This window comes from Bacillus rossius, chromosome 1, assembly GCF_032445375.1.
Source record: "Bacillus rossius redtenbacheri isolate Brsri chromosome 1, Brsri_v3, whole genome shotgun sequence".
Lineage (NCBI taxonomy): Eukaryota > Metazoa > Arthropoda > Insecta > Phasmatodea > Bacillidae > Bacillus > Bacillus rossius.
In genome coordinates, this window is record NC_086330.1 from 133,077,042 (window position 1) to 133,099,040 (window position 21,999).

At 38.3% G+C, this 21,999-nt stretch overlaps 1 protein-coding gene across 2 annotated transcripts in view; it reads left to right on the top strand.

Moving 5' to 3' along the window:
- The window catches only part of LOC134546167 (FH1/FH2 domain-containing protein 3), a 496,828-nt gene that overhangs the window by 162,236 nt on the left and 312,593 nt on the right, over positions 1-21,999 (top strand). Inside the window, exon 1 of one of the 2 annotated variants that reach the window (XM_063388745.1) lies at positions 17,900-18,345. The exons of the other annotated variant lie outside the window; for it this stretch is intronic. Within the exon in view, the coding sequence (XP_063244815.1) occupies positions 18,178-18,345 (168 nt within the window). The 5' untranslated portion in view covers positions 17,900-18,177. Of the gene's footprint in view, positions 1-17,899; positions 18,346-21,999 lie in introns of those variants that run through there. 2 annotated transcript variants of the gene reach the window in all.

Sequence of the window (21,999 nt, forward strand, 5' to 3'; positions counted from 1 at the left end):
CCTTATCCAACAATCATATACCGCGAAAAGTCTTTAATATTGTACAAATGTAATTAAATAATTTCACAGAGATCTTTAGAATTTTTGCTTAAGAAGTTTTAGTTAGTCTTCCTAAAAAACTAAAAACAAAACAAAAAATGATTTTCAAGTAAAAATATATGTCAATCCTTGGCTGTATAATTTAACTGCTAACGAGATTTATTTAATATTTAAATTATAACTTATGTACTTGTACTTTTCCTTTAAATATATATTTTTTACTATTTTATATGTAATAATTTCTGAAACTAATTTCTACTATATCTTGTATTTAAATTAATTGCTCTTTTTAACTTTCAACTTTATAAAAACTAATGTAAGTTCTCTTTAGTTATTTTCAATTTATTTATTGTTACACTTTAAAATGTTTACATTATTCAAAATACCGTACGTAGATTAAACTGACTCAAACTTGCTTTTGTGAGTGATAACTTTCCTTTTAGATTTAGTGAATTAATCATCCGGAAAGTTCGAGACCGCGTCCATGCAGGATTATGAACGGCAGTGTAGTGTTAAAATGTGGAATGTGAATTGTAATCCGCTAGAAAACAGAAAACACGGCACTGAAATGATAACCGACAGCAACGATAAACTGTGAGAAGGCTGAAACCCGGGCAGAGCAGTTATGCCACCTGGCGGGCAATGTCAACAGCCGGAATCCGCCCGGAAAACCAAATCTGTGAACGCCAGAGGCTCGTTCGATGCCAGATTCAATAAAGTGTCGAACTGTATAATGTCTGATAAACGATCTTTTGATGCAAGTTGGAGGCTGCAGGATTTCGGACCGAGATGATGGTTCTCGAGTCAGCGGCACGTTGGTCCAGGTCAGGTGCGGCGGCGTCTGGCCCGGTATCCATGGCAACGCCTTCCTGCCTCTGGTTTCCTCGGAGGAAGACGCGGTGCGGCTAGGGGTGCAGCTAGGGGGAGGGAATCGATACACGAGTGTGCCGTGCTAGACGCCAAGGAGGATGAAGAGGGGGGGGGGGAGGGGGTTAACGCAGGCACGTAACTCGCGCTGGAATGTCCCTCCCTAAGGGCAGCGGAGATTCCTCCGCCTGCGCCGGGCTCTGTCTGGACCAGATTGCCTCGCCAGTCCCTCGAGCGTCTGGCTTCCCGGTCACAAGTGGGGATTAGGTCTGGGCAGAGCTCAGTGCTCAGGCGTTCTCCGAAATGGTTTACGCTGTGTAGTACCAGCTAACGAAGAAAAAAAAAAGAAATGGAATTATATGACTAAGTCTAAACTAAATACAATATTTTTCATATTAAGGGAGATATAAATATTTTCCAGTTTTTTTTTAAACAACCTCCTCCATTTCAACCCCATTGGTACGATTTTGCCCGTTAACGAACTCGATAGGTATTTTCTTTAATCATATTTTATGTATCAGTGTATATGTAATTAGTGCTATATATATACACACATACACGCAGTATGTCTTAAAACTCAACTTGAAGCCGAGAACGGTTGATAGTTCAAGTAATTACGGTTTTGAATAAAAAAATCAAACTAAAAACATGTGAGTGAGTGTTTTAGTAGTCGCCAGTGGCGTGTAAACAAGAAAATTCGTGTGTTCTCATTTTTCATTTAAACTTATAATATGAAACTCGGACACAAAATTTAACGTAGAATTATTTAAAAAAATATATAGTGACGAGCGTAATAAATGTACGCAAAATCTGTTTTCAGCTACATTTCTGGACGCGGATCACACGTACATTTCATACCCACCACCAGGTTCCTGCCGGTGCAGCTTCGTCGATTATCGAATCATTCGATTTTGAGAGAGAAAAGTTAAACTTTATAATGAAATGGCTCCAATAAAAGGGAAAAGATATATAAAAAAAAACAATTCTAAATTAAGGCTTTGGACCTGATTTAGGTATAGGAAAATTTCTTTAAAACCGTTATTAAAATAAATTTTAATTTGTCTTTGGAAATATTGGTTCGTGCCATGAACCAAAGACTCAGGTTCTTATCCTTGTCCATTCATCCTGATTTAGTGTTTCAATGACTGCCGGAAACCGCATCCCATGCAATGATACCGTAGACCACATTGAAAAATTCCTTGCCCACTATGTCTTGTGAGGATGTATGGATCCGTCTCTACATGTCACTGTGAACAAGTCGTTCGGCAGGGATACAAAAAAATAATAAAATAAAAACCAATATTTAAGAAAATATTTGTCAGTAACTGTTTAAAATTATACATAAAAAATACACGGGCCTGGATCCAATAATTTTGATCCAAAAACAGTAATATTCATTCAAATGTTGTTTTCATTTTAATACATTTGTTTTTTGGTTGGACATACGCCATATATTTTTACACTATTTATTACAGAAAATTTTCCAGAATGCAAAACAAATTAAATGAAAACATAAATCCACAGAGAACAAGCTTCTAAAGCAGCTGAGTCGAAGGATGTGAAACTAAACAGCACATGACCGCACGGACGAACACAGTAGGTTTCCTATCAAAAAACAATCTTTTCGTTGGGTCCATGTGTTCGACATCAGCTGGTTTAGGCTTGTTCACTTCTGGGTTTATATTTTTCATTTAAATTTCTTGTTTTGCATTCTTGAGTTTTTTTTTTTTTTTTTGCCAAACAGTGCAATACTGCAATGGCGCATGTCTAAAAAATTGTATTAAAATCAAAATTCCTCATTGCGTGAATAATTTAAAGAAAGTTGTTTTCAATCCCACGATTAAGTAACCTTGAGATGTTTGTTGCGAGAGTTTTTTTTTTTTGTGAGGTATTGACCCTCGGGAAGCTAGATGAATGGAGCGTCGCTGTGCAAGAGCGTCGCCCGATGCTATCAACTCGCGCGCATTTGCTGGTCTTCGCTGCTTCCCTGACACGTGACGTCACGGGGGGAGGGGGGAGGGGGAGAAACAGGCCGTCTTCTTGTCCAGGTTTGCAGATGTGTTGCGAACTCGCCGTTCTTGACCATCTCCAAGTCGGGATGCTGTCAGCCAGTAGCGGAGGCGGATCCAGGGAGACGCTCGTGATTATTTCAATGTGGAAGATATATTTTGAAGAAAAAAAACTGTTTCAAGCCTAGACAGCCAAGAATAGTTTTTAATACTACAAGAAAGATATTGTAACTTTATTCAACACATAGTTATAGTTTTATCCATATATGAAGTACGTTTATCGAGACAATACTGACTACGAGAATTTGGAAAATTGCATTATTTATTCAAGCATATTTTTTTTTCATTGGGAAAGATAATCGTATATTCAATAATTTATTTATGTGTTGTTTCATTATGATTATTAATAAGCGCAGTTAATACTGGAAAGCTATTCAGGGAACGGTTTTCAAATTAACTTTAAGTATTGTATGAACTAGGACAACACAAAGCATAAATGCCCGGGTAAGTATCCGAACCCAGTGTAACTGCGTACACTATTATTTTAGTCATACAGTTGTTTTCATGCAAATGTACAAATATCTGTAATTTAACATGCAAATTTGTGTTTCATTAGCAAAAAAAAAAAAGTGTAAACAAACAAAATGTGATGCTTTTGCAAGTGACATTTTGGAAATGGGTACGTGATACTAATTTAGAGAACTATCAAACGTGACAAAGACTACATGCCAATGTGAAATTAAATTTTTTGAGCATTCTCTTAACGTTTTCATCGCATCGCAATAGTGATGTATAGGATTTGGTTCTTATAAGGGAGAATGGCAATAGCCTCTTTCTTCTTGGGCTGCTAAATATTTCACTGAAAGGAGCCTTTGTCAAACTTCAACCTCTGTCACTACGCCGTTAAATGAAATGTTCGTCACTCGAAATCCCACGCAAGCGAGGCACTGGAGTAAACACTGTCCGCCAGAATAGTGTCTTGCTCGTGAAGACGACGAGGCATCTGATGTACGTGCCAGAGTCCTCCTTAGTGCATTAATATCAGACTGTACGCATGTAAAAAAGTAGGAATTTTTTAATTAGAACCTTGTACCTGAAAATTAACTTTAATTTTGCATAAAAAATTAATAGAAATAAAATAAGAAATGGCCTGGAGTGATGTTATAAATATGGTTGGTAAAGTATGAATTAAAAAAAAATTTAAAAAATTAAAATAAATACTCAGTTCAGAATAATATTATAAACACGTGTATATAATTAATTATTTAATGTGAAAAAAAAATCGATATCAATCTTAGTTAATAAATAAAATCAATAAATATGCTGAATCTTTTTCTATTTTCTTAATTAATAATCAAATAATAAAGTAAATAATATATAATGCAAATAAATTATACACATGGGAAAATAAACTCCCTATATACATAAATAAACTTAAAAATATATAATTGACAAAGTTTATAAACATAATTTATATCACTAATATTCGCAATTAAAAAATGTTTTTAATGATATGGATCAGTATTCAATATCAATCGCTAAAGTATAAGATTTTAAAGGACACTCATATGTTTTATTTGTATGTAGCATTATTTTTGTATGTAACTTTTTTTTCATCCTGTAAAAATTTTGTTCCATGGTGCGCGCGCTTCGTAAAAATTCACTCTCATCATTTTCCATGACGCGTCTAAAAAAGAATAACTCAAACAAAAGAGAGAAAATATCAATCAAATATCAGAGTCTGTTCCCATGGTACAGGATTCTTTCAAAACACTGAGAAAATTGAGCATAAAAAGACCAAAAAACCAGTTTTGTAATATGTTTGCAACGAAACAGTAACCAAACAGAATTGAAGTGTTTTGTGGCAAAGTGATCCTAAGTGGCAAAAAATATTTCCAAATCATTTTTTTTTATTACAAGTGATCTATGTAGAGACATTCGTAATTCGGTGCACTCTAATCTAAATCGTCCCACGATTTATTGTTGTTCAAAAGTGAGACATCGGCTCGGACTGGCATTAACAACCATAGTCAACTTCCCTCAAGTAATCGTTTTCGCAACTATATATATATATATATATATATATATATATATATATATATATATATATATATATATGTATATATTTCTTTTTTTGTCACAGATTACTATGCCCCTGAACGCTTCATTAATCTGAAGGTTCTACAGGACCTCCACTCAGCTTATTTTTATCCCTATATTAACCGTCTTAAAATTATAGTGTGTACAAAATTTTAGGTTTCTACGAACATGCGTTTTCTTTAAGTCGCTTATTAAAATGCAACTGTTGTGTACGTGTTGTGTTCTCTGGTGTGTCTTTAGTCCTAACTGCTCTTGTTGAGCTCTTGTTGACGTTAATTTAGTTACCTACATTCAGTTCTGGCGATGCTTCCGGTGCGACAAGTAGCCGTCACAGCTGCTGGGAAAACACGCGGCAGTTGAATAGTTGAAGCGTGCGCGTCCACATTCCTCTCAGCGGTCCAACTCCATGGAGGTTAGAAGTTAAGGAGTGGGCGTGTGCAGACTTTGTCATGATAAAGAATGAACTAAAAATGAAGACGACAAACTCCTTCCCTTTTCCTTAGTTATCAAACATTTGTGGCCAAAGTGGTGTTTCATTCTAATTCATAACTAAACTGTTGTTATAATGTTTCTTGGACAGAACTCGCTACATGACGGCATTTACCAGTACCCTTCATAGCATATTTTTTTCGAGATACTACATTTCTACCATAAGCCATTATTAGGGACCGGAAAAATTCGCGTTTGCAAAGTTCTATGATGGACTCCGCAGTATTTTTTATACTCTGGCAGCAAATGTCATGTGTTCATTGGTTGCCGACTGAAGAGACTTCTCTACTTGGTAGCCTATGATTCCGTAATTCTTTAGCTGAGGGTTTCTCATTGGCCAAGAATATTATTCCATATAAGCTATGTGCCAATAGCGAAAGCAGCTTAGAGGCATACATATTGAGATTTTATCCTATCGCGAAATGAATAAGCTAAATTTTCCGGTCTCTAGCTATTATGCATCTACGTCTCGTTTTTACGTACCAATTGCTAGAAAAACTGTTCGAGCCTGCCGTTTGGATTAAGTGTGATTGGGTCATTAAATTTTTTTAAAAGTTGTAATTTGGTTTCTTGAGTTAAATGAATTACTCATAATCCAATAATAACGAAAATTCTAATTCATGTTGGTAAGCGTTCAGGCTCTCTTAAAGTAATTAAACGAGTTTTAAAGGTCACTTCCGGGTGCTAGATACCTAGAGACAGGAAAAATTCGCGAAAGCATTTCTTTATAGGCAAAATAGAAATAAATAAATATATATATGTATATTTGAGTATCTTTCGCTATTGGCTCACTGTTTATCTGGAGGGTTCTGGGCCAATGAGAAACCCTTAATCAAAAAAAGTATCCAATAAGACAACCCAGTCGAGACAGCTCACAGATCAGCAAACAACGAACTGGCGTTATTTTCCCGAGTATCATGACTGTGTAGTCTACCCTGAAGGTAACTAAATTCGTAAATTTTTCCAGTCCCAACAAATAATTTAAGAATCCGCGATTATGGTGGCATGTTAGAATGCCTAAAAATGTGCGTAATCAAGTCGAAATCATGTGTTCATTGGCTGTTGCCAAATTTCGCCTTCTGTCCGGGTCGCCCATGATTCGGGCAGATGTTTTAAGGAAGTTTTCATTCGTTTATAATTCTTCAGGGCGTGTTCCAAGGAGTGTACAAACATTTTATAATTTAGAATTTCACTCGTTTCTTCCAATTACTATAGATTGATTTCTAGGATTAGTTTAAAACTAGGCTAAAATTCAAATACGTTGTTAAACCTTTGAGATGCTTTTGCTGTTTGTTCACGGTTTATCTAGAGGACTCTGGGTCAGTAAGAACTCCTCAACCATAGAAATATCGAGTCTCGGACAACCCAGTTGTGACGTCTCACAAGTCAGCAGCCAATGGGCAGTGGATGTTTGTTCATGTATGCAGAAGACTGTGGAGTCTATCCTGGAAGTAACTGAAACCACGAATTTTTCCGGTCCCTACCAATTGCTAACCAGAGTGACTTACTTCACCATTCGTACCACACGCTCCCTCCATAGACTAGTACCTCCATGCACAACTCCCGGGTGAGATGTAATCCGGCTCCTGTTCGGCGGCCTCTAACAGTCCTCGCGGAGAATTTATCCATTGCATGGGGTCGTAAAAATTTCCAAGGGAGTGCGTGTTGTGACGCGGGCGATTTCGGCGGGCTTTTGTGTGGCGACCGTCAAAGGCGGGCCACCGCTTCGGTCTGCATTCTGTTGAGCCGCTTCTCGTGATCTTCCCCCGTGAGCCAGGAAGCCCGTTTAGTGTGCACGAGCACTTCCTGTTGTCGCTCGGGCGACGCGTGCTCTGTCTAGTCTTCGTTCATCTCTTCCGATCCGTAGTGATACAGTTGTCGTAAATACAACTTCAAAAAAAACCCTCCTTAAAACAATGTGATACTAGATAAGTAAGGCCATGAAAAATTCGCAGATTTTTTTCGTGATGGGATAAAATTAAAATACATGTACCTGTAAGCTGCGTCCGCTATTGGCACACAGATTACAGAGAATAACCGTGGCCAAAAAGAAACAGTCAGCTAAAAACTTACCGAATCACAGGCTATCCGGTTGAGACATTACAGTCGGCAGCCAATGAAAAGGTAACATTTTCTCGAGTGCACAAAGGATTGTGGGGGTCTTTCCTTGATATCATTGAAAACGTGAATTTTCCCGGTCACTATCGATAAGTTTACACGAAACTAAGTTGTTACTAAATACTGCTAAATATTTTCGTCACACAAGAAATATTTGTGCTTAAACATGACTCATCTTAATTCATCGTTTTGATCAACAGTTCTTAGATATATAGCTATCTTAAGTATAGCTTCAAAGAAAAAAATATAGTTTTATACACGAAAGGCTTACACATGATAAAACTCTTATCAAACTGTGTTTGCCGATAGCTAAGCAACTTTGTTTAATGCATTCCAGATAATATGACCTCAATGTCCACAACTGCATAAACTTAAAGGTATTTTTTAGTAATGATAACACTAATTATTTCACAGAAAGTCTCCCTTAAAAAACGTTGAGCCCTTTCTCAGTGTGAGAGATATTGAGGATACGATCACAAAAGTTATCTATGTCAAAAGTGCAAAGTTTGATGTGTTAATACTGTAAATTCCCTAACGAGTAAGGTACAGGAAATTTAGTGGGTTAAACGATATTCAATCTATACTTTAAAGTACTTAGTATTATAAATTTATTGTCCCATTCCACGTCATTATTTCATATTTGCGTTAATCACTGTTTATATTGTATACTTTAGACTTTTTGACTGTCCCAATTTTAATAAAATTTAATATTTACATATATAATACTTTTTGTATAATTAGCTTCCAGTGTTACATTTTTAATAGCTTACCACTAAGGATAATTAAATATATCACAGAACTGTAACGTTTCTATTGGGGTTAACTTTCAAAATTGTGAAATTCTGTACAATTATACACTAAAAATCAATTTTTTTAAAGAAATGAAAACTATACCAATAAGTAACCGTAGTTTTGCCTTCAAACCTAAATCGTTTCAGTTCTGTGATGCAGTTATTTCTCCTTATCGTTGCTGCACAAAAACGTAAGAAAATTAAATTTGGCAGCTAATTACGCAAAAAAGTATGCGAAATATATTTCTAGTTTTGCGAAAGCTAAGCCACTCAAAAAGGTCTCAGTTAAATAGATGGCCGTTAATATAAGATTACCTGGAGCTAAACAACCCCTCAATCATTTTTTCATTGGCAGGCGTTCTCCTGTTCTCTTGAATGACGTTAAGCGTGGTTAACTGGCTGAAAGGCCTGAGTGTGATGCGACTTTTCAGTTTCTGTTGGTTATTGGTTCAAATTTCTTTGGGACGTGTGAAAAAAAATGCGGCCCGGTTGATAACGAAGGAGGGGGAGGGGAAGTGCATGAATTCTGTTCTTAAGCTGTCTTATCATTGGGCCCGTACTCATTAGCGATCACAAGCACAGTAAACAATACTTTTACCGCGCAGGCATTGGTTCGGTGATACCTAATCACTAGAGACCTGCAAAATTCGCGGATTCAATGACCTCCAGGATAGACTCTACTACACTCTACACACTCGGGCAAATGCCACCTGTTTATTGGCTGCTGACTTGTGAGTCGTCTCGACCGAGTGTCTATGATTCGACACTTCTTTTAGCGAGGGTCTCTAATTGGCCCTCAATAGTCCAGATTAACAGTGAACCAATTGCAGAAGCAGCGCTAAAGTATAATTATTTGAATTGTAGCATATCACGAAATGAATCCGCGAATTTTGCAGGTCTCTACTAATCACGTAATCGGTAGGGCCACGTAATTTTCCTGAAAAGATGTCCAGACAAGCTGCGTGTCAAAACTTTGTGGCATTGTCTGTGTTTCGTGGTTGGGTGAGTTTATTTCAGTTATACGTGTACTGTCGGCACACTAATCTCAGATCTATTATATCCATAACAGACACGGTAAACACGACCTCACTCTTCCGGCTCAGGAAGCCGACTGACCAGCCACAGCTTGTTCAAACTTGACACTGGCTATCTCGATGGATCAGGCTATCGGTCTTATTACTTCAAATAGATGTAGCGTCAGCGGTTGCTGCTACAAAAATTCAATTCACAGTATTTTTTTATAGCACATTGTAACCTTTTAGTGAATTTTTTTTAAATTTTCGGATTTCCCATTAAACTGGGATGTATAGGGACGGACACCTGTATTTCCAGAATACATTTCGTGTCAAGGTATGTCACAAAACACTGTAGCTTTTTCTTAGAGTAATGGCGACTCGTGTGCGTGTAGCAGTACGGTATCCACATTCCCATTGGCCCCGTCAAGTGAGGGAAAACACCTCTCGCCGACCACAGCCAATAACTACAAGAAAAAAACTACGGTGTTTTGCGATGTACCTAGACACGAAATTTATTCGCGAAATATAGGTGTCCCTAGGGATGTATTCCATACCGCCGAGAATCATCCAAAATCCGGAGCTTGGTCCACCCCTGATAGCAATAGGCGAGCGGGCGCCGGGGAAACAGTTTCGGCGAACTAGAGCCGCGAGCGAGGGACCGGTCGGGGCCACTCGCGGCCAGTGCGTGACGTGGCGCCGCGGAGCCCTGCTGTTGCCTGCTTCCGCGACGGATGCCGCGAAACTAACTTATTTTATTCTTAGCAAAAATAATGTGAGCGAGTCTTTCAGTACTCGCCAGATATATGTGTAACGTTTAACCTCTGCAACGAGCTAATTTATGCGTTCTCATGTTCAAAAAAACACTTATGATATGAAATTCGGACAGTTAATTTAACGTAGAATTCTTTAAAATAATACCGGGCGTAATAAATATACGCAAAAAGTGATTTTAACTACTTTTCTTGATGAGAACCACACGTAGTTTCCACACTCGCCGTTTGGAATTCGCTAGGTCAACTAACGAATCACTCCATTTGCAAAACGAAAATTGAAACTAAATAATGAAACGGCTTCGATAAAAGTGGAAAAGACTTGATAAGATACTTAACCCTGGCTGTAGACCTGATTTTCCACAAGGAATTTTATTAAAATACTGCCCATCTTGTTTAAATTCATTAAAAAGTCTAAGTTTTCATTTGGCTTTGTGAACTTAAGTTCACGCCATTTGCCTCCAATGGCAGCACCCTGATTACACATTACCGTTCCATGCGAATTCCGTTCCATTCACGAAATATACTTCTGGCAAATGCCGTATACCAACAGCTAAGATGATACACATTAAAAGAAAACATCTTCATGGATGGTTTTTATAACGGAAATACCACGTTTCAATATAGTCGTTACTGAAGATGAAACAAACTGCACTTTGCTAGGGATTGAAAAACAAATTACAGGTTTAATCACTGATATGTACGGCCAGTGATTTTTGGCAAAAAAAATTGAGACAAGCTGTGAGTTAAACACTGTAGCATAGTCTGTGTTTCGTGATTAGTTTAGTTTCTTTCAGGCGCATGTCCACTGTAGCACACGAATCACTGCAGTTCTGTGCGGAAGCAAACGCGTTCTGAATGGCCTGGCCAAGTGAGGCTTCCAATCACAATTCAGAAATTACTGACGCAGAAATACCGTATTCAAGTTTAAGAAGTGAACAGATTGATTTGCGAAAAATCACTGCCTCTACTAATATGTTAAAAACCCGGATATTTCACGGATTCGTTGGGTGTCATGCTAGAATGCAAAGCCTTATGTTGGTTCTACCAACGTTTGCTTTTAAATTGGCTGAATTGTAGTGAGAACATGTTTGTGTTTGTTAACCGGCACTATCTGATAAGCTTACTTTTCTCCTCACCGGGCATGACTGCTCTCAGTCGTGCGGTCAGATCATGAACATGGTGCTGGAGCATGAAGGTTTGCAATCAAGCTTGCGACTAAATGACCCTTTACTAATATGTGGAGACCTGCGAAATATTGCGTTATAAACTTGAGGCAGTTTTATATTGATGCCGTTATGTATTAGAATGACATTTCCATTGGCTCGTGGTTCACTGACGCGTTCTGAAAAAATGAGGAAGCCGATAAGAAAATATTGGAACTCAATGTGCGGCAACCATAATGCAATCTGATAATCTGAACAGTAGCATGTTGGTGTGTTTACTGCATGGATGACATTGTACAAGTGAGTGGAGCCTAGCCTAGTACCATTAACGCGACCATTGGTAAGGACCAGCAGAGACCAGGAAAAAAACGCACACAAACAAGTAGGGGCATATATTTTCTTGCGAGACATATTGAGCGCTCGTTAGACTGTCAACAGTTTCTTCCTTGTGATTGGCGGCCGTCTGCGAGAGAAGTCTCTGCCTTATTTGACGGAGACACTCAAGACGCGCTTGAATGACTGTGATTGGTGTTGTAACCATCGACATGTACCTGAAAGAAACTCACCCAATCACGAAACACAGACGATGCCACGGTGTTTTAACTTTCAACTGGTCTCAGAATCTTTTCGCGAAATATGCATGCCCCTACTCATACCTAGGTGCACGCACATTTCGCGAAAAGATTCCAAGACTATCTGAAAGTTAAAACACTGTAACATCGTCTGTGTTTCGCGATTGGGTGAGTTTCTTTCGGGTACATGTACACTGTCAGCACACCAATCACAGTAATTCAGTGCGGAAGCCAACGCGTCCTGAGTGGCCCAGTCAAATAAGGTAACGACTTCTCTTGCAGCCGGCCACCAATCACAAGGAAGAAACCAGCTGGTGCGGTTATACCTTGTTGTAGTATAATAGGCGTTCAAATCTTTTCGCGAACAATGCCTGCCCATACTCATACCATGTTCGCGGCTGGTTGAAACAATGTTTACGTTATTTTTCGCGCTATTATATGCAGAAGCATTTGAGGTGATGACAAGTCTAGCTTATTAGAGAATAGTATAACTGTAATGTAAACCAAACGAATTTATTTTACTAGTCGTATACGTTTTCTTGAAAACACTACTTTGTGTCTCGGGTAGTGAGTTCTCGAAAGAAAAATCACCTGTAAGCTTATCTTACAGCAAGCTCTTATCTAGCCAGTATTTAATAACTACATATCTTTTTTTTCTAACAATTATTTACTAAAAAAATATGAATATATTTCTGCAAACTTTACAGGAGCTTAGAATATTGTCACTAATTGTGATCTCTTCTTGAAATCCCCCATTATCAGTTGACCGTATTGACGTAAATACTATATCTATCCGTCATGTTATGATGGAAGTAATCCTGAGTTCAAATCCAGTGTAAGCAAGAGTTTGGGAGAGATTATATTCCGCCTTAAAATATCGTTAGTTTAAATCGTTTTGGCTGCCCTCCGTTTAGCCTAAAGACTAAATTATACTGTAGGCAAAAATTAAAAGGTTTTGTAAATATAGACCTTGGAAAATATATTTGTTTTGATTGTAAAATTGTTTCTATATGATTTTAAAAATAATTTTTTGATAACCATGTTACAACAGAATTTTGAACTGTCATAGAATTTTGCATTGCTGAATGACTTGGATTAGACATACCGTTCGAGCTTGCAATAAGCTTGAATGAGGGCAGCCAAGTTAACTTGTCATAGCAACTTTAATTTTAGCTTGATGTAAGCTATTGAAGCTTGAGTCAAGACTGTGTCCTCTTGATTTAAGATTGTCATAGTTAGTTTACAGATTGCTGGACATGTGGGTACCAATAAGCTTGACTTAAGTTTAATTCAAGCTGGCACTCTTTTAGGGGTCAGTCTTGCTGCAAACTTAATATGCTATCGGGGTAGTAAACACTATGTAATTCTCTTAACATCGCAAACACACACACACACACACACACACACATATATATATATATATAGAGAGAGAGAGAGAGAGAGAGAAAGAGATAGAGAGAGAGAGAAAGGAAAGGGGGGGGGGGGGGACAAAAATTTTGTAGTCATTGAAAAACATCTTTTTACCATCGTAAAGGTACTCTGCGTAAATACGAGATAGCGTTCCTAAATATAAAAGTTACTTGAGAGTTATCAGGACGTGATTTAAATAAATATTTTGGACATACGCCATTGCTCGTTTACACTGTATGTCACAGAGAAAACATGTGAAACGGACAAAGAAATAAATCCAGCCAAAGTAATCCCTTGTCAAATGTAAAGGCAGCACATATAATTGGGCGGAATAAATCTGTCAGAACAATATCACAGCACAGACGAACAAAGTGGGCCGACAACGACGAGAGAGTTGCAACAAATCAATAAGTACAGACAAACAACAAACTTGGATAAAACAGCTACAAAATGAGGCACCCAAAGATATCTGTCCTTAAGGTTTTACCTATGACATAGCTACAGTGATAATTAACAATGGTGAATGATAAAAAAAAAGATTTAAATCAATTTCCCGTATTGCAAGAATCATTCAAAGAACGTACCAGCACGGGGTCGTTTATTTTTATTTCACCATTTAATAATCATAAAGGATCTCAGCGGCCAAGGGACGAAAAGACGTCTTGATTAAGCAACGGAAGTGTTTCTAATAAAAAAAAAATAAACAAGCATGTGTTGAGTTCTACAAATATTGCACTTCCTTTCAACTGACGTGAAGACACCGTGTTATTTATAAGTTTGGCTCGTTTCCCGCGACGTCTCGCTCTTTCGCTCTCGGATGGTCTTGGTTTCGTGGCGCACAGACACAGCGTGAGTCGGGATTCGACCGACAAACTTCAGCTGAAAGTTCATCACGGGAAAAAGAAACACTTCAGAGACAGTACTCACCAGTGATGTGTAATATCTAAACTCGGTAACGAGCAAATTAATGTGTTCTCTTTTTGCAAATACACTTATAATGCCGAGCGTGATAAATAAGTATAGGTATGCGAAAATTTCTTGATTCGAATCACACGTAGTTTTCGCACCCCCATCTAGAATGCGTTGTCAGAGTAGCTATGTCGACTATCAAGTAATTCGATTTGTAGAGCGAAATTTTTGAACTATACAATGAAACAGCTCCGATAAAAAAGAAAAAAAAAATAAGAAAAAAATTACTAAACCCCAGCTTTGAAACTGATTTTCGACAAGGAATTTTATTAAAATACTGCCCATTTTGTTAAAATTCATTAAACTGTTAATGCTGTAAAGTTTCCCTTTGGCCTTGTGAAATTTGATTTTCGCCATCCGCCACAGATTGACAACTCTGAATTTCTTTAAATGATTCATGCAATGGGGAATTTTGATTTATGTAGTTGTTTGGACATACGCCATTGCAGTTTTGCACTGTTTGTCGTGGAAAAAATTCCAAAATCAAAAATAAATAAAAATTCAAACATAAAAAATACATATTTTTTACCCTGGTATTTTTTTTCGGAATTTTTTTTATGACAAACAGTGCAAAACTGCAATGGCGTATGTAAAAAAAAATCATCTTTAAATGGTCTGAAGTGTTTCTCAAGGCTGGTATGCGCCATTGAAGTCGGAGCTGATTCATTACCAAATATAAAGGATTTAAGATAGAACATTGAGCTTATGCAAGGGCGTAGGTAATCAGGGAGAGTCAGGGTGGAACCACGATGTTTCTCAATAATAATGCAACTCATGAACAGGCTTTAAATGAGTCACTTACTTACGACTCAGTGTTTTAGTAATTGAACATGCAGAATCAGAGAGTGTGGCCGTGTCATTACGCATTAGGACCTAAAATCCACAAGCAGTTGCACATCGTGTAAAGCTCTACCTTTCGTAAGTGGAAATATTTTTCTAAGAATTTCAAGCACTGAAGGATCATCAGATATCCAGACAATTAGTTTTCAAGCATCATGTTTTAAAACTATTTCCAGGGGAGGAACCCCGGCCTCCCAGCTGCAGTCTCCAGAAACAGGCTTAGCCGAAATATATTCTTATAACTGACTTCAAGCCCCCTCTCCCCGAAAACCTGTCTACACACATGAGTGTATGTATAATATTCAATTGAACACTGTTCAACAACCACCGCAAAACTTAACTCAGTCGTAAAATGATAATCATGAAAATAATCGGGGGTTATGCGCTCAGTTACTTTACTTTTTTTTTGTGACACGTGTAAGCCCTAATTATTTCAATGAAATCATTCTACGACAGCGACAATATTTACTTTGAAACTTCTTAACATATTATCAAGAAGCTTAGTGTTTCATCTTAATACTTTATTATTACCAAGAAATCAGTTGTTCCCGTCCAACTTAAAAAATTCATACATTAACCATAAATCGTTTATATATTTCAAACTTGATATTTCGTGATGAAAATGTGGCCCAAATCTATCGTTCGGATTACATTTTACCTTTAATATTCTTATTGTTAAAAGCCGTACATAGTGTTACAAATCACGTCTTTCAAAGATAAATTAACCATATGTACATGTATATCGTCAAATATTTAAAACTGGTATTTTTCACGTACTATCCAAATTGCGATACATTTAAAATTAAATTACTGCAAATAAATCTATTTATTTACCATCTAAGTTGAATCAAAAAATATTTTGAATATTGGAATTTGTATGTAGTGGCGATATAAGGTGGTGTCCGGAAAAGTTTTGGTTTGATTGATTTGAACAGAAAAAAAAAAAGAGGCGCCAAGATGAGTTCTTAGCCCGGGTGGAAACTAGTCAAGTTACGTCCTTGAGTGTTATAGAAGTAAAGGCCCGTCTGCAACAGTCCGAACCTGTAGGCGGTCCGTGTCCTTGTTCGAATGTGATTCACGTCACATTGTCGCACGGAAATGCCCTGTCTACAATTGCGATGTCCGAATCTAATTTTTTTAAATTAGTCACTAGAGAGCAGTAAATATTGAGCGTCAAAATAAGGTTTTCAATTGTTTTTGTTGTTGTATTGTTTATATGTCTATACAGCTTAGTTTTGAATATTAAAAATACATTCATGTGTTCGGCCTTTGAAAAGCACGGGTCGCAAATAGTCTTGGTCTTCTTGGCTTCCTGTTTATAGCCACATCGTTTGTTATTTTCTGTTTACCTTTCTGAAACGGTAACCGGAAGCAGCGAACATCACGCGTGTTCTTCTTGAGCGCCACCAAAGGACACAAGACTGGAACAAACAGCTCGAGCAGAACCATGCATTCGGACCAGGGAGACGCCACCCACGACGTCAGAGGGTCTAGCTGGGCCAATCAGCGATCAGTGTCCGTCGGACACAGCTCTGTCCTCGCGCCGACTGCGCGCCAAGCGTCTCCAGGTATTCTATTTCCGAGCCGCTCCTTTGTGCGCAGGAGCGAGCCGCGCGCAACACGCGTCAGACTCGCTTGTTTACGTGAAGGAGGGTTTGGGATTTTGGCGCCCGTCCCGCCCGATCGGAAAAGATCGCCGGCGGAGGCGGCAATGGCGGTTAGAACGGGAAAAGAAATAAATAAACAAAGAAAGAACGTGATCGCAAGGAAACGGAAATACGAATACTTACAGCCCGGTTGCCCGGCGGAAGGCCGCGGAATCAGGGTCTCCAACTTTCAAACATTTCGTATCGACTTTATCAAGAAAAAGGCACTAGATCTGAAGAAAAAGTACTAGATTGTTATTTTTTTTAATAATGGTTTTACACTTATTAGAAATTTTTGCGATATTAATACGCTCAGGGGTGGACCCAGGATTAACTTCCTGGGGATGTGGGGAGGAGGCTCCAAATATCCCTGTGCCCCCTCTAAATCCAACTAAGTACGACAGTATAAATGAAGTTAAATAGTAAAACCACTGAACTAACAATAAATATTATAAGAGAAAAAAAAAGCCTCTGTTTGTAGTCTCGAAGACAACATATCTTATATTTAGTATATTTTGTAATTCTTACAGTTGCCACGATTATTGATATCTATGGAATGTTTAGTATTTAAAATAACACTTATAGGAATTAAAGTACTCATACGTTAAACTATGAATTATTTACTATTATATGTACACTTTCATACGGTTCTATCTCACGGGGATAAAAAAGGAAAGTATTTATTTTTAAAATCACAACTTGCTAAATTAATGTGTCCTGTGAAACGGTAGCCGATGCGTTTTAAATTTTTTTTTTATGTTAAACGTAGTCCATTTAGTCTAAGATTTTTGAAAAATGGTTTAATAATTTATCTTTGCTTGAGAATTAAAATAAAAAGTATGATGTCTGCGGGTAAACGTATTTAAAACCTATAAAAGGTACTAGCAGTGAAGAACCTACGCGGAAAACTACAAGGTGGCTTGGGGAGGTGGGAATTCGTCCGTCGGTTAATCCGGGAGGGGGGAGGGAGGTGTGTAGGGGAAGAGGGGGTGAGGGGAATGCGCGGAATGTTGACTGGCGGCGGTTCCGCCGGTGGCCGCCAGGCGCGCTGCGCGCTCCGTCGCGGCGTTCGTCTGTCGCACGGCCTGAGGTAGCGCGGGGAGGGGGAGGGAGAAGAAACCGGTAACCCCGGCTGTCGAACCGCAGCGGGCCGGCGGCGTGCAGTTCGTGTTGGGACGGCGTTGTTCTCGTCGGTCGATCCCCAGCCGGGGAGGGTGTGTGCGAAACAAGACGTTGGATCATCTTCTTCACCTGTTTTTTTTTTTTTTTAAAACATCTCTCCACCCCCAAGCGTGTGCGTGTGTTGTGTTTTTTTTTTTTTACCGTCGCCGCCGAAGGCACCGGGCGCGGAAAGGGAAAGGGGGAGTTGTTTAAGATGGCCGGCCTGACGTGCCGGGTGCAGTACCTCAACGACACGGATCCTTTCGCGTACACGACCAACTTCCCCGAGCCGGCGAGACCCCCGGTGCACACGTTCAGCCTGTCCCTGCCGCTCATCAACCAGCTGGCCGCCGTGCACCGGCTGCTGAGGGCGCCGCACAGGGTGAGTGCGCCTTCATCCCTTTCTGGGGACCCGCGTTTTATTCCATGGACTTCATGTAACCATCGGAACAAAGTCTAATACGTAGCAAACACTCCACACTCCTTTGTATACTCGGGGGAAATGTCACCTGTTCATTGGCTGCCGACTGGTAGGACGTCTCAATGATTAGGTAATTCTTTAGTTTGGGGTTTCTAATCACCCAAAATGATTCCTTGTATACTGTGTGCCAATAACGGAAGCAGCTTTCATCCGCGAATTTTGTAAAATGTATTATTATCCCTACTAATACGCGGGGGCTTGCATTTGTTTTTGCTAAAAGATGTCGAGAGTAGCTGAGAGTTAAGACACTGTAGTATCTGTGATTGGTGGAGTTTCTTTCAGGTTCGTGTCTACTGTCGGAAAACCAATCACAGTAATTCAGTGCGGGAGTAAACGCGTCCTGAATGGGATCGGTCGAGTAAAGGCAATGGCTTCTCTGGCAGGTGGCCGCCAATTAAAAAGAATGTTATGGGTATACCTTGTTCTAGTTTAATAGGCTTTCAGATGTTTTTGCGAAATATCCATGCCCTAGGACGTCAATTAAATTTAGAGTTCTCAAAAAAATAATCATATAGCGTTTATAGTAGTTTTTTTGGGAAGGGGGTAGGAGGCAACACATGCCTCCCTCGACACTTATTAGACTAACAGGAGTGGAGATTAAGGTTGTGGCGGCTACCTAAAAGAAGTCGTTTGTTGTATCTTGTATTTCAGCAGGGTCGTACGCAAAGGAGGGGGGGGGGGGGAGAGAGGATACAGAGGATGTAAATGATATAACCCTTCTCCCACCCTCAAATTATATATATATATATATATAAAATTCACACCAACCAATGGAAAGAATTTGAAAGCAAACAGCGGACAAATTGGTTCTATCCTCTCCCCAACGAAGTAAAATTTTACCTACGCTGTCGTTTTAATTAAGCAGCTTAAAAATTCCAGTCACGACATTAGTTAAATTACGTATTAGATATACACATTTAGTTAATGTTTATTTTTCTTTGCATTTCATAGCTTGGTGTAAATAATGACAAATAGATAATTTTAAATTGGGAACTAGCAAAAAAAAAAGTCTAGTGAAAAACATGAGTACAATATATGTTCCATGTAACTTGTCTCAAATTTGAGAGTTCTTAAAGTTAGTACCAATAGTCTACGTCCTTCTGCTACTGTTGTTGTGTCAACGGCGTTTGTAAACAATCTCATTTCATTTTCACTTTTCGCACTTTTTCCAGCATTTCTGTTCTCAACGGCGAAACAGTTCCCAGTCCTTTACTGCGTGCATGTTATTTTAACGCAATCTATTACGGATTTCAAATTAACTTATTAGAGAAGTAAGAGCAATTAGTTTCATCCAAGATATTGGAAGAGTTTAGATGGAGCATGGTCTAGCTAGCGAAAGTGAAGCCAACAAACTAGACCTTTGCCATGTAACAATCGGACATGTTCTCTTACAAATATGGCAGTCGCAAGTCCATTCAATGTGATATAAAAATACAGGTATTTTAAATATGGCACATAAGTTGTGTCACTCCCACCCCCCCCCCCCCCCCCCCTTCACCACGATTATAATCAGACTTGATCATAAACCACGTGAGTAAATTACTTTTTTTTTTAAATGGTTTCATGAACTATGTAAAAGCGCTACAATGAAAGCGGCAACTGAGGTACGAGGGACATTCAGTAATTAAAGAGATAAATTGATTTATAAATTAAACTTATCGTTGGAGGAGGAGTTTTGTACTTTCATGACTTTAGGTTGTCATCACTCGGATGAGCTGAGAACACGTGACGTATAAAAATGTTTTGTTTATAACCCAATATTGCATTTAACGATGGCGTGTCCGCTTGAAGTTTCCACATTAGTTGAACAACTTTCAGTGATCCGTTTTTTTCCTTTGTGAAGATGGAATACCGGCTAAAATCTTTTCTCGTATGATTTTACAGTATGATGAAAGTTGTATGAACCGCATACATTTTTATAATTGGGTATAACATTTCAAAAACAGTCGAACTTCAGTAACAGACGAGCAAAGTCCTCGTAAAAACAAAGAAACAAACAAACAAAAAAACATGATTTAATAAACTGCACGAATCATATAAGTAGTAGGAAAGCCTTTTAACATAAAATCTTAAAATTAAAAGGAAATGATTTGTTAAGAGTGTGCAAACGTAAGAATTTCACTTGCACAACAAATTAATAACTATTGAACTTTACGTAATTAATTCCTACTAACTACAATAGTACTTTGCTAAAATAATCCATACAAAAATTTTCCTTTTAATTTCGAAATTCCGTTCAACTGTGAATTTGTTGTTCTGTAAATACTACGTTTTCCTTGTGATTACAAACAACCAACTGCCGCAGCATCAAATTCTCGAAGGCTAGAACAGACATAATAAATAAAGGAAAACGGGTAAAATAAATGCCCACTGTAGCCACGCAGCTCTGATTGTTTTGTGTGTGTAAACGTTTATCGCTAGGGTAGGTATTTTTCGTAGAAAAAAAAATTATGAACGCTCATTATATTGCAAAATGTATGTATGCGTAAGCGGTCTCTTCCTTGTGATTGGCGGCCGTCTGCAAGAGAAGCCATTGCTTGATTTGGCCTGCCCTTTGAGGACGCGTTTGTTTCCGAACAAAATTCCTGTGATCGTGTGTCGATAGGAGATATGTATCTTCAACCAGTTACGAGACACAAATGACGCTTCAGTGGTTTGGCACACAGCTGGTGTTGAAAGATTTCGCAAATAATGCATGTCTTTACTTATCGCTATAAAATCTGTGAGTGAATGTTTAAAAAGTTTATTGTGCCTGGGTCCTTGTTTGTCTGGACGTGATATTTATCTCTAATTTGGCTGCTAGTCTACAAAATAGCGTAGAACTGTAGTTTAAGGAACTAACGCGTATGTAGGACACAAGCGTGCAAGTACGTTTACTAAATATCATCAGGATATTTTGCAAACGTTCTTAAGCAAACGTTCCATGTAATAGCCCGCATTTCCATGTACTTGTGATTATTGTTTATCAGATAAAGAACTGATATTTTTATGATAACTTAATATCTTATGCTGCCAATCATCTGTTCTTCTTTGTAGTATACATCTTTCTGACGACATTTATTGTCACCTAATCGGAATCGACAGCTGCCTACATCGAGGAGCGTAGGCAGAAATTTAATTCGTAAAAGGGGGGGGGGGGGGAGGAGATAAAAACACTATGCAAGCTGTTTGCTTTCAAATTCTTTCCGTTTTTTTGGTGGGAATAATAAACTTTTATATAATTTTTATTTCATTTCGGGAGACATATGCCCCTACCTTCAGCGTTCGACGTGCCTATATCTATAGTATGTAAATGAATGACTGTGTAATATGTTAAATGAATTTACGCCATATTAATTTACCCTTTATTAACTTACATACGATGATTTCAGGGGAGAGTTTTGTATCTTAAAATCGTTTTTATCGTGAAGGTTGTGGTGTATTCATGTAAAAGTTATCTTGTTCATATATTGGCCGTGGAATAGACTTAAAATAATGTTTAGGCGAATACATTTTACAAATAACTACTATTCATTTTCGTTTTCTTCTTCCTCTGATGCTGCCAGCGCATTGCCA